Below are 14,180 nucleotides of genomic sequence, written 5' to 3'. Positions count from 1 at the left end.
CTAGCATGTGTCCCTTTAAATTTTGTCAACAGCCCTGTGAGGTAGGAAGGACAGATATTATACTCACTACACAAGGGAAGGAACTCAAGGAAATATTATCAGTGAAAAAGCCAGGATTAAGCAGCCCACAGCTCCGACCACCTGCCATGTCTTCTTTTCCTCGGAGCATACACTGAGAAAGTGAGCAAGCCAGCACGCGAACAACGTGAAACTTTTTACATTCTTCTTTGATACAAACATAAGCTTCATCATTACCTTTAGTCCTACAATTTAATTTTAGCCAACCTGTCTCCTATGGATTTAAAAGATTATCTTTAAAATAAAACACTGAGATAACTGATGAGAAAAATGAGTTAGGGCTTTGGAAAGAATAGGACAGATTATATCCTAGAGAGCTTAAAAGTGTGTGTGTATGTAAAATAAAATACAGCCTTCAATTATAGTCTCCATTCCATAGTACATATATGATAATGTTAAGCTGCAAAGACATCTTAAAAAGCCTGGATTTCTTTAAGCATCTTATTTTTTTTAATTTTCAAATTGAGCAAGTAAAAAGGTATTTCTTTTTTTTAATTTTTATTGAAGCAGAGTTGATTTACAACATTGTGTTAGTTTCGGGTGTACAGCAAAGTGATTCAGTTATACATACATATATATCTCTTTTTTTCAGATTCTTTTACCTTATAGTTTATTATAAAATATTGATTATAGTTCCCTGTGCTATACAGTAGGTCCTTGTTTTTTAAAAAGGGATTTAACTGTGTTTTTCTTATGCAAAGGGCTGATTTTTTAGTCTACATTAATGAGATTAAAAAAAAAAAATCCGGGGACTTCCCTGGTGGCGCAGTGGTTAAGAATCCGCCTGCCAATGCAGGGGACACGGGTTCGATCCCTGGTCCCGGAAGATCCCACAGGCCGTGGAGCAACTAAGCCCATGCACCACAACTACTGAGCCTGCCCTCTAGAGCCCACGAGCCACAGCTACTGAGCCCGCTCACCTAGAGCCTGTGCTCCGCAACAAGAGAAGCCACCGCAGTGAGAAGCCTGCGCACCGCAACGAAGAGTAGCCCCCACTCGCCGCAACTAGAGAAAGCCCACATGCAGCAGGGAAGACCCAATGCAGCCAAAAAAAAAAAGTAAAAAAAAAAATCCAGAAAGTATCAATAACACGACCTGAGAGAGAGTGTTCCGGCTGCCTATCTTCTGGACCCCGTGACTCCTTCCTCTAGTACGTATGAAATTCACCACTCAATATTCCCAGAGCAGCACTGTGAACCTGCCGCTAGAGCAGATTCCTCCAGTCTGCCTCAAGGACGACACCTTCAAAGGGTCTCTGTTCTCCTGCAGCTGCTTCCCCTGACATGCAGATTCTCAAGTCGGCTTCCAAGCGACAGGCCCCGTGCACGACACTCCAGTCAGGCTGAACCCCGTGGATCCCTGCGTCCCCGCTGGCACACCCTCCGGCTTTCTTTCTTTGTCCCCATCGCCCCCAGATCTGCTGCTTCTTTAAGGTCCTAGCTCAAAACTAATTACCTGCTTCATTGTTTTCTGCTCTCCAAGTGGGCCCACTTCTCTCTTTCAAAGCTTTCATCAATATATTGCCTACACAATATATTTTTGGAGACTTATTATATATTATACTTTTATTATTTTGCAACTAATCATCTCCCTTACTGGAATCTAAGCTCTTTGGGGGAAAAGGAATATGCTTTGTTCATCATTGAATCCTTAACCAATGTTTTTATTTATATGTTTCAAATCATAACAAGCTACACCAGATGGCAAAATCCTTGAAAACTTCAAATATATATGGATATATATAATACATAATTACATATACTTATATACATATATAATGTAGATATTATGTTAGGTATGCTACTGAAATGAGAAATATTTCTTGTAATTTCAGTAGCATACCTAACGTAACTAGGATGGGAAGAGTTTACGAAATGTTGCTGAGAAAGTTAAACACCTTGATGTTCCTGCCCCCAAAAATAATCAGGAAAAGAAAAAGAGTACTCGTAAGTACTAGGATAAAACTGATGCTACTTAAAAATAGGAAAAACAAAATTCTATCATATTTTATCCTGTTTTATTCAAGTTCAGGTTTTTCAATGGGAAAAGTAACTATGACAACTTTGCTTGATTTCTAAATTTCTCTGACAATTGAACCTTCACACCCGCACGCTCTCTCCCATCATCCAAGATACATGGCACTCCTGTGTTGTCCTGACTCACCTTCCACTGTTTGTGGAGCTTTCTAACGGCTTCCTGCAGGCCCTGCTGTTCCTGCTCAGGGAGAATGTCGGTGAGTTCGTCACAAGCTTTCAGGAAAGCATTGAGTACCCTCTGATCCAGCTGACTGAAAAACTCCTGGCGTGGAGAGGGGGAAAGTGGTCAGGAGTGTTGGGCAGATAAAGGCAGTGTCAGACACTAGACAGTGAAGGAATCACACTGCTAAACAAGCCTCTTAGCCAGCTGCTGCCCTCTTCAAACCTTCTGGGCAACTACCATTTTTCTTTCAGGAACTAACTATAATTACCTACAGTTATGAGTCAGAAATCACCATATCTGATTCAACTAGGGCTTTTTATGTTTTAGAAAAAAATCTTTGCAGTTTTCACATTTGGTAGAATATTCTAGAAAGCCAATGAGAGATCCTAAAACCTTGATCCCACAGTGATAGAGATTTCGTTCCTCTCTGGTAAAAGAAGAGCTGAGTAGAAGCCAGAACTAAGCCTCACAATCCCTCCTCACTCCCTAATGGCAATGTGTTCCAGACCTTGCTGGTTCATTATGAGCCATTTCTGCATTCACATCAAGCACACACATGCGCACACATGCTGCGGACTGAATTGTGTTGCCCCCTGCCACCATCCCATTCCACCAAATTCACATGTTGAAGCCCTAACCTGCAAGGTAATGATACGTGAAGGTGGGGCCTTGGGGAGGTGATTCGGTTTAGATGAGGTCATGAAGATGGGTCCCTCATGAAGGAATTAGTGCCCGTATAAGGAGAGGCATTAAAGATCTTACTCTCTGCCATGTGAGGACACAGCGAGAAGGTGACCATCTGCACATAAGGAAGAGTCCTCACCAGAACCCAGCCAGGCTAGTACCCTAATCATAGACTTCTAGTTTCCAGAACTGAGAAAATAAATCCCTGTTGCTTAAGCCACCCAGCCTGTGTATTTTTTATGGTAGGCCAAGCAGACAAATACAACATGCACAAATACACATGACTAAGTCTCACAAAGTCACATGACTAAGTCTCACAAAGTCTCAGGGTTATGTATGCAGAGATATTTTGAAACAACAGTGATTCAAAAGAAAGTACCACATGGTAGAGGTGTATAAACTTGAACGAGATGTTGGATGGTCATAGACCTTAACCCTAAATCCAGTCAGCCACATCACAAATACATTGCATTCATCGTGTGTTTTATACAAATATCCACTGAAATTTCAGAAAACGTAACTCAAAATATATGTTCTCAGAGGGCCCATCATCTCCATACACCATTTAATAGATTACTCATATTTGCAATACTGATATGATTTAAATGAGTATGCTTAACAGGGAGATGGCTTCACAATACTGGGTCAAGTTGTAGATCAGCTACCGAATTTCAAGTGACATGGTATCTATACTGTGATATGGTAGATTTACGAAATGAGCACAAAGACATAGCCATCCACCTAAAGTTATCTCTTAAAAAGAATACGTTAGTTATGAAAGAGTTTTTCAGCTAAACAATGAATTAGTAGTTTGGAGAGCCTTAATTATTTATCCCGTGATTCTCTACGACTCCAGGGGCTTGAGAATGGCCAATTATAAGGCAGCTCATCAAGTGCTCCTGAGGTTCTTTTTGCTGCCATTTCTGTGGGTCTCATACGTAAAAAGTTTCTGCCTTCCTAACTCATTTCTCCCCCCTCCCCTCCCCCCTCCTCTTTCCCCCCCTCCTCCTCTTCCTCCTCCTCATCTTCCCACTCTCTCTCTCTCTGTCTCTCTCTGTCTCTCTCCTTCTCTGTATTAGATCTTTATGCTCTTTTTATTTTTCCTCCAAGATGGTCTGCCCACGCCTCCAGGTCAAGGGCCCACACGGGATGCACTCACGGTGTGTCTCCTCAGGAGGTCTTCTGGATTCCCCTTTTCCTCCATGCCCTCCTGAGCGAGCCTCAGCACCTTCTCCAACTCTGCTCGAGACTCCTCAAACTTCTTCATCAAGCGGCTGTTGGTTTCCACATGTTTCTTCCAATCTCCAGTTTTCTTTACCATATTCTTGATTTAAAAAATAACCATAATGGGATACTGATCTCTCATTATTGAAAATGTCATGTTGTTAAAGAGTATTGTTTCTTTCAAAAAACAGTTGGAAAGAATACATTTCATTATGATGAGAATAATCAACCCTCTTAAATATTAATTCATATTAGAGAAAGAAGAAGTAAAATTATTGGTTTCCAAACACCAGTAGATGAAGCATCTACCAAGAGTGAAGACATGAAACGCAATGATTACATGTCCTCCTTCTTGGAAGTTTCCCTCCTTCACATCTCTAAAGCAGGCAGAGAACTTACCTGAAAAGCAACATGCCCATCTGCAATCTTCCTCTGTAGCTTCGTCTGATCAAAATGCTTTAGCACGTTGCTCAAAGTCACAAACTTTTGAACACTATGACTGCCTTTCTCAATTTGAGTCATGGCTTTCTTACAGCTTTCTTGACAAGCTAACAGTTCCTACAAGGAAAGGAAACCCACAACAATAGTATTTAAAAGGGCAAGAAAGAAAGAGAGTAACCATTACGAAACAATAAGAACAGCATTATATAGCTTTTAGGCTTTTAATCAGCAATAAGTAAAATTGAAAGTACAGAGAAGTATTGCTTTTCAGAAGAGCACAATTTTAAGCAATCACTGAAGTCAGTGCTTTTTACATGAGGCATTTAAATGTCACATTGAGTTTTCTGAATTTTTTTACATTTCATGCCCATCTTAATAACATCCAGAGGATGACAGAGAATCAAAATTGTTATCTGCCTAGTACCTGCATTTCTCCAACCAACTAATAGGCCCATAATTTATTGAAAGGACAATAATGAAATCAATCTACATAAGAGGTTATAATCTGACTTAATAAATTTAATACCAATGCACATTATAAATACTTTACTAAAAGTCAGATGCAGCAGATTATATATCATTCTGTACCCTAAAATACACAACATTTGAATTCCTAAGGTTTGAAAGCTATCAACCTCATTAATAAAATGGTGGACCCCAGATCCTAACAAAAAAGGCAGCAGACCAAAGGGCCTGGGAAGACTTGGCAACTGTCACACATTTGCAGATGAGAAGCAATGGTGACTCACAGGCCCTTCCATCTCTGACTGTAACCTGGGATCCTGGCGATTTCTGTGCTAGACAGCATGGAAGCTATTCAGCTCAGCCCAAGGCAAGCAGTCGTTTTTTGACTTGAATCCACACCATTTGCACTTCAACATCCTTAATTGCTTTGAGAAAATATTTCAAACTGGTTATTTGGATACCAGTTTGGGTAACTTAGATGCAAATATTAAGAGCAAGGTTTCTGTTTTGTTTTGGGAAAACAGAGTAAGGACATACTTTTTCCTTTTGAAGATTTAGCAGATAAAAGTAACATATGTTAGAAAACTCTTATGAGGTAGTATTAATATTTATTATTATTAATATATTAAATACAATTTTAATCATGTAAGGATTCTTTGACGGCAACCTACAGCAATTTGGGAACATAAGAAATGGCACTGTGACTTCAAAATGAAAAACAATTTTTATCCAATATGATGAGAACCCATTAAAATAGGGCTTGGTGGTATAATCATTTTGGCTTACCATTAATAATAATAACAATAAATATTAGTTGCTACCAGTTATATTAATATTATTATTAATTAATAATATTATTATTATAATATATATTATATATTAATATATAATTAACAATATATATTAATATATAATAAATTATATAATATATGCTATAATAATTATTATATTATTAATATAATAATAGTATTAATTAATATTATTAAAAATAAATAATATTATATTTATAATAATAATAATAAATATTAGCTGCTACCAGTGCGCTAATGGGTTAGTCACATTATAGAATATCTAATGTAATCTCCAAGAGAAGTTCTCGACTTAGGTACCACCACCCCCATTTTAAGGTGAGGAAATAAAGCTAATCAAGGCTTTGTAATTTGCTGTATCAGATCTGAATACCTGTCTGACTCACTTCAGATACTCTCTGCTCTTCCTGCTAAGTGACACTGCCTTCCTTCCATGAATCTATTTCGATAACAGTGGCAAACCTTTTACCCATCCGTTTCACCCTCCTCTGATACATAAGTTGATTTATAATAAACCAACTAAATAAGTGAATTAACTGCCACACTCAGTAGGAGGCTGTTCTGCATACAGATCTGCTTACTAAAAATAAGACAAAGAAAAATGATTAGCACTCCAAATATATTTCCAGAATTTTATGGTCATGTAAACAGCCCTAGTCCTAGAGGCAAGAAAGGATCTCATAAGACACAAATGATAGATACTGGCTAGAAATGGAATGCAATTATTTATTTTTTTATATAGCTAAATATATACAATTTAAAATGTATCTGTAAAATTTTTATCTATATAAATATACCTATATATAAGTATCGAGAGAGATATAAAATTTTTATTTTATCTATGGTGGATAGGGTTTTCATCTTTAGACATGTGTTTTTGTTTTGAGTTGCCAGTACTAGTCTAGAAAAAGGTTTCTTGTCCTGTCACTGAATTTCTATCATTATATGCACCCCAGTCTTAACACACACGCATTAAATTAACTCCATCTCCTGAAGGGGACTTTTCCTTACCTGACGTTTCTGTTTAAAAAGAGCACTTGATTGTGCCTCGTGCTCGAGAATTGTCATAATTTCATCGATTTTCCCAAGTGAGTCATAAAAGACCGTCATCTGCTTTTCTAATTCTTCCAACGGTAACAGCAGCTGCTGAGACTCATAAAGGAGTGGAGAGTAACAGTCTTTGACCTTTAAAAACGCAAAGACAAAAATTCCGTTAAAGGCCATTAAGGACCATAGCTCTCAGGAATGTTTTCTTCAGGATGGGGTCATTTTGGGCTTACAGAGCTCCAGTGACTTTCTTTAATATTTCCTGTGTATTATTAAATTTTGATGTTAAAAAAACCCACTACTGCTATACCACTGAGACAAGTAAATGCTATGGAGTTTCCTCATGAAAATTCATCTAAATCGTCCATCTGGATAGCACTTGCTCATCTAAATGATGTTAGGGAGCCAGATGGCATCAAATTCCACTTTATAAACTCTGAAACCCATCTTCCCTTTGGCCTCAGAAGCTGACCTAAGACAGTCATGAATTACATTATCTAGACCAACTTGTACCTTCCAACTTTATTTTCAAGAACTCTACTACTTGATCCCTTAACCGTAGACAAACTTCAAACTTGTTGACTCATTCTCCCCAGAGAGGCCCTGTGCTTTCCTAACCTCCTCCTAGCTCCACACTTTGCTACTCTTCCCCTATCAACATCCCACTCATGACAAGCGCTCACGTCATACACAAACTTATTCACAAAGGTTCTCACGCAAGAACATGTCTCTCTAGTCTGAACTGGCCCAGCCCTCATCTGTTACTTGTTTTTAAAAAAATGCTGTTAGTTTATACACCTGCATTGTCTTTATCTTCATGATGAGCTCCTGGAGATGAAGATCTCCATAAAGTGTCTGCCTTGTCACATTTATGTTGGAATCCGGGACCTCATACAATCCTGCAAGAACTTCCCGCTCCCCTCATTTTATTTAGAGTTTCTCCCAAAGCATTACTTTTGGAAACCAAGAAAGGAAATTAAGTACTCATTAGTAGATCATTTGTTTTTTTCCTTACATTATAATTACCCTCATGCTCTTGGATGCACTGCCTGAAGGAGAAAATCATCTAAAATACGCTACTGTCCTATTGCCACAAGGCTCAGCTAAAATTACTGAACAAAATAAAGAGAATCTGCTAACATGTATAAAAATCAGTGTGCTTTAGAAGTCTTCCCTGGATATGACAGGAAACTTATCAAGATGCTACATCTAATGCAGCAATTAAGAAAGCATGATGACTTACGTGTATCTAAAAGAGTACTTTGCTTTCTCAGAAGTTTCCCTAAATCACTAAACCTGACCTAGGCTAAGATGTGCCAGCCCAAGACAGGGCTCTAAAGGCTGCTTGAAGGTTACAAATTGTTGACTCCAAATTGTACCCAATCTTTATAAAGAATCTTAACTTGACTGTTTGAAAGAATTTAAAATTAGCATTCTATTATATACCAGTTTGACAAAATTTTCTTATCCTTCTGGCCATGATTCTTATTTTCATCTATCTCACTTATTCCTCTCTTTCATTAATTCTCCACAGCTGGTTTCATATTGGCTATTCTCTTTCTACTTTTCCTCTCCTAATTAACAGGGTTTTCTGCTATTTTTTCCTTTGTTGTCCAATTCTTCATTATGAAATTTTTCTATTCACTTATATAATCACTCTTTTACCAGATATTAATTACACAATCTAAGTGGACTTTGCCAGCAGTATCATCTTCATAAAATTCAACTTTAGATAGATAAAAAATCCCAGTGAAACTTCCAAACTCTTAAGGAAAATCCCTCAGTAGAACAGAAAAGGCTTATGGCTAGTGCCTGATATTCACTGAGCTTCCTGCACAGAAGTGGCATAAATGTATATATCTTAAACCCAAGGTAGCTCTGTGAGATGAAGACGGAGAATTTTCACTGCATTGTGGCTGTGTAAGCGAAAAATAGCATAAATAATCTTAGAGTGGACGTATGTCAAATACATCTCAATAAAAGGTATTTGGGAATTCTTTCTCATTTAAATATATGATGTCTTCCTCCCCCTTCTTCCTCCTATTCTTCTCCCCTTGCTTCCCGCTTTGTTTTATCACTTTCAACTGGTCCCTCTGTCCTCCCAGAGGAGGTCTATCTTTCTATTAAAATACAGCTACTAGTACTTCTAAATTAATAAAGGTAATGCTTGGTATCAGCTCCATAGTTTCATTTTTAAAACTCATGACAAAGTTACTAGATGAAGAATCCCAATAAGAAATAAAAACCTGATCTGCTAACAAGTAAATGATTTGCCCACGGTGACAGAGAACGAGTAAGGTGAGCTGGAGGCAGTGTTGGTCCCGCACAGACATGCTTTAAAATATTTTCCCACCTTGGTTAGCTGCTCTTTGAGCCCAGACATGGTTGCAAACATTTCGTTAGCTTCTTCTTGGGAGATCTCTTTGCTAATGAGGTGTGCTGTCTTTGTAATCATCTTATACTGAGCATCCGTCACAGGCACTCTCTGTTCAACATCCTACATGAATCATTGAAACAGCTACATTACCACATGATACATTTCCTCTTAATTTCAAGATTCGACAACTGGACACAAATCAGTATGCACTGAATAAAACTCTAGACCTGTCATCATCTTTTGGAGATTCCAATGACTACTTTCCTTCATTATTAATATATGATATACTAGTAATATCATACAAATAAATGTTTCCTTTAAAAGTCACCATAATCCTTAAGCTAACCTAAAGGTAAGCTGAGGTAATCTTTACACTTTCAAAATACATATGTTAATGTAGTATGTAAACATTATATCAGGTAAATGTATGTTAACAATTTGGGGCAATTCCTCTGACTTTAAAAATTAAACAACTTTTTCTTTAAAAAAAGTAATACATTGTCATTGTAGAAATTTATAAATTAGAGATAATAAGTTAAAGAAAATTTAATACAGTCTTCTCACACCAGAGGCAACATCCTTACCACCACAAGGCTCTGCTAAAATTACTGAACAAAATTAGTATTTTTCCTGTGTGTGTTTACACCCATTTTTTATTTTTACAAAAAAACGATGATACTATTTTTGCTTTTCTTACTTAATAGTATATTGGAAAAGCCTTTCTATGTCATTAATATTCTTCCATTACTTCATTTTTGAGAGCTGCAGGGTATTCAAAATATGTAAACAGCACAATTCATTTAGCAAATCCTTTATCATTGGAGGCATTTATGCAGAGGTGTTAACTCCAGACGTCTGTTTTTTCCTAGTACTTTATAATTTGATTGTAGAAAATAAAAAATCTCAATTAAAAAACTATTTTGAAGTTACTCTATGGTCAATAAACCTCTTTAAAAAATTCAAATAGATTTTTTTATGAGAGGTGCAAATCAGGATATGTACACATGTCAAAATGATGTCAAGTAGACACAGAAACAGCTTTTGCAATGGCCTAAGTAACTTCACTGATCTTTCTATTCACAATAGAATTGGTTTTTCACTTTGTGTTCTAGAAAATCAGCTCACCTCTAAGTCTTGAATAAATAATTTGACATTAATAAAAGAGACTTCTACGGGCTCTGAAAGTTTCCTAAGGGCTTCAGTTGCAAAGTCAGACAGGGTAGTAACACAATCTGTGTATTCTTTCTTCATTCTGTCCAACTCATCAGCTCGAGCATACTGTTAAGAAAAGGGAGGGGGGCGACATCGAAAACCATTAAGCCAAGACTCTGGAAGCTTGTAACTTTCACTTCTACGTACTCTCTGGAATGGTTAGGTGGTAGGAAAGACTCTAATTCCTGATTCTTATTTTAGATACACTTGAAGTTAGTCCAATTACTGTGAAGAGAAGAAAGGAACTAGCAGAGAAGCAATGAATTATGATTTGATGCATGAATCATTCCATGTAAGTAGGCTCCATATGTCAACATAATCCTTAATCAAGCTTTACATTTCTGTTATGTTCCTCCATTACAAATGGGAAAGAATAAAGGACCAAATAGAAACATAACAGTTCTAAACACATCTGTACTCTGCCTTAATAAGCTATAACAATAAAAGAGTCTCTAAACAGACTGTTTATCACAACATTTATGACACACCCATGCTCTAGGCATAAATAGATTTGAAAAACATACTTGCTTGACTTCCATAAACAACTCTCTCCATCGTCCATTTAGCAACAGTAACTGCTGTTTGAGATCACGGGAAACCATCTCATCACATGTTTCAATCAGAAAATTGCCAGCATCATTCATGGCAGTGTGCTGCTGTATCCAATGAGGCAAATTTCGAAAAAAATCCTAAACAAGAAACAATGCACACTACTGTAAACCATAAACCAAAAGTTAATAAATGATATGAAAGTAGCCAGACTAAGAGAAATATCTTTGCTCTAAAATTTGTGCAAATTTTAAGGTGAATCCTAAATCTCTTTCAAAATGGAAATTTTTAATAAAGAAGGTCAAAAATATGAACTAGAAACGCTGAATGTCTTTTTATAAGAATATATGCAATATCTTTTGCTAAAGACAAAACAAAACATGATGACCATTTTGTTATTCCTATTTTAGAGAGGAAAAAGCTGAATTTCTGTGAGTGTAAGGCACTTGTGCCTATAGTCTTTAGGCTAGTAAATACCAGTGCCAAAGTCATATAAAAGGCATAATATTTTAGGGAAATATATAGCTGTCTTAAAAATCGTTTGACCTGTTACTTTTGATTTTATTCTATTTTATTCTTTGGCTGCACCATGCGGCTTGCGGGATCTTAGTTCCCTAACCAGGGATCGAACACGTGCCCTCTCATGCCTTAGCGCAGAGCCCTAACCACTGGACCGCCAGGGAATTCCCAACTTTTGATTTTAAAATCTGAATACTGTACGTGAAGATAATTAACAATCACAGAGATAAACCCTTGAAGGAAAAAATTAAATTATCTGGGCCAAGAACACTTAATACAATGACATCCTTCCTTATTTAAGGTTACACACTTGGCTATGGAACCGCTTCCACTTGATTTCGAATTAAATGCATATGTGCATGTGCATACACATACACCACGGTAAGAACCAAGGACGCCAAAGATAATTCAAAATCGATTTCCTAAGCCATGTGCGGGAGGACTGCCTAGACAAATCGATGAGAGCAATTCTGTTTCTGGTCGTTATATTCCCTTGGATGAAATTAACACACGACATCTACTAGGGCACTGCCAGTCTAATCAGAAAAGCCCAAATCTGTGTGGGTTACAGTTGCTCAGCTACACAAAAATACTTAATCTACATGAAATATAGAACGGGAAAACATAAAAATTATACATCTACTTGTACAACACAATAACAGAAGAACCAATCTTTCATGACAAGCAGTAATTCTAATATAAGTACTATACTTCTTAACGGGAATCTGGCATTTTAATCTTTTACATACATATACATAGTTTTTCCATGAGAAAAATACCAAGCTCCCATTAAGAAGTATATATACAGAAATCAGTCCATTTCATGTGCTCTTTTAATGTAAATGATATTAAAGTAAAACAGTTAACTCTTGCAAAAAAACACACACTCCTGTAACCGGAGGAGAAAAAATCACTCCTACCCAGAATAAGACCGTTGACTGAGGGTTGATAAAAATCCAAAAAAGAATAGCCAAAGAGACAAAAATGTAGTGACCCATCTGTTGAACCAGTGTATGCCATCACACAGATTTAGTACTACTTTAGCCAAAGTTGTTTTCGTCTTCTCTTAAACTAGGAAATCCTCAGAGGCTGTGCACTGGACCTGCCCCTTCAAGCGCAGACCTTACTGTGTGTATAGCGCCCTCTGCTGCCTGTTGGCTCTGGCCATTGCTCCATGGGTTACTGCTCTTCTGAATGCAAAAGTCAAACACTGTTTTAACATCACTTTTATAAAGCAGCATATTTCTTGGTCTAAAATAATTTAATAACCTGAAAATGCAGCTTGTCAGGCAAAGTCAAGATTTTTGTAACACGTTTGCAGATATATAACACTCCCTAGACAATTTTGCTGTGAAAATCTCCTATCTCTAAATTCACCTGTGCTTGTTTCCTTTTATAAGAAGCAGTCTTACCTTTTTGGCATGTTCTGACTGATTTAGCATTTTCTCAGCATCCTCTAGCCAAGCCTGAAGACTAGCCACGGTATTGTCATATCGGTCCCAGTTGGCAATGACTTCTTCCAGCATGCTCCGCACGCTCCTGACTTCCACTGAGAGGTTCCTCCACTGGACAGTGGTTTCATTCATGAATTTCATCACATTCTCAGCCTCTTCCACTGAAACGGATAGAACAAATTATAATCCTTATTTTATATTTTAAATCTACCACATCTTTTTTCTACGGTCTATACACTGGTGTGCATTCCTAATTCTTCCCAGGATTTTATATTCAACAGATATAACGTTAGAATTACATTCAGCTAATGTTGGGGACATGTTATACCTTATTCATAGGTATTTATAAAGATTAAAGACAATGATATATTTAAAATTCCTGATAAATGGGATGGAATAAATGACGTATATTTGTTTGCATTTTATATGCACTCAGACACAGATATAGTATAATCACAAATGCTATAGTTCATTTTCAGCAAATTATTTTACAGTTGTGTCTTTACACTAACTTGAGTTTTCATAATATTCAAGTCAGTCCAGTTTTTGCCCTTAACCGTTGGAATTTAAAATAGGTTTGAACATAACAATTTAGAAAACGAATGCTTATTTTCCTCTCTCTTAGAAGATTACACACACAGACATACATACACACACACACACACACAGGCAAATGATTATACAGGATAGGCATTTCACAAAGTCAAGGGGACTGAATCCAGTATGTGCTTTCCAGGCCAATGGCATGGCCACACAGAGATTCTGCAGAGAAAAAAATGATTTGATCATACTGAAACCTGTAGGTTCTAAATTCTACTGTATTCAATACTGCAACAAATTCTGTCTTGTGTTTTACCTGAACCATCAGCTTTGATGTACATCTCGGCTGTCTGTTTCAAGATCTGGTATGTCACTTCATATTGTTCAAAGAACTTGCTATTTTCTATAAAAGACTAGAAAAACAGGGAATGGTTAAACGATAACCAATACTGGCTTATGTAGACATGCCAAAGTCAATTTTCTTCAGTATAGGTATGTGGATATGTTACCCAAATCTACCAACCTCATTCTTCTGAAAAATATCAAATTAATTCAACTGCCATAAATAACCTGATTATTTCT

The 14,180-nt window shown here is 37.0% G+C and overlaps 1 protein-coding gene across 1 annotated transcript in view; it reads right to left on the bottom strand.

Moving 5' to 3' along the window:
- The window catches only part of SYNE1 (spectrin repeat containing nuclear envelope protein 1), a 361,050-nt gene that overhangs the window by 295,182 nt on the left and 51,688 nt on the right, over positions 1-14,180 (bottom strand). The window contains exons 13-21 of the mRNA XM_068550708.1: positions 13,915-14,011; positions 13,017-13,219; positions 11,061-11,225; positions 10,450-10,602; positions 9,301-9,444; positions 6,912-7,085; positions 4,585-4,743; positions 4,121-4,285; positions 2,242-2,376 (exon numbers count right to left, since the gene is read on the bottom strand). Coding sequence (XP_068406809.1) covers positions 2,242-2,376; positions 4,121-4,285; positions 4,585-4,743; positions 6,912-7,085; positions 9,301-9,444; positions 10,450-10,602; positions 11,061-11,225; positions 13,017-13,219; positions 13,915-14,011 — 1,395 coding nt within the window. The remainder of the gene's footprint in view (positions 1-2,241; positions 2,377-4,120; positions 4,286-4,584; positions 4,744-6,911; positions 7,086-9,300; positions 9,445-10,449; positions 10,603-11,060; positions 11,226-13,016; positions 13,220-13,914; positions 14,012-14,180) is intronic.

This window comes from Eschrichtius robustus, chromosome 9 (assembly GCF_028021215.1).
Source record: "Eschrichtius robustus isolate mEscRob2 chromosome 9, mEscRob2.pri, whole genome shotgun sequence".
NCBI lineage: Eukaryota > Metazoa > Chordata > Mammalia > Artiodactyla > Eschrichtiidae > Eschrichtius > Eschrichtius robustus.
The sequence above is the reverse complement of the archived record's forward strand: the minus strand, read 5'-3'. Positions and strand labels throughout refer to the sequence as shown.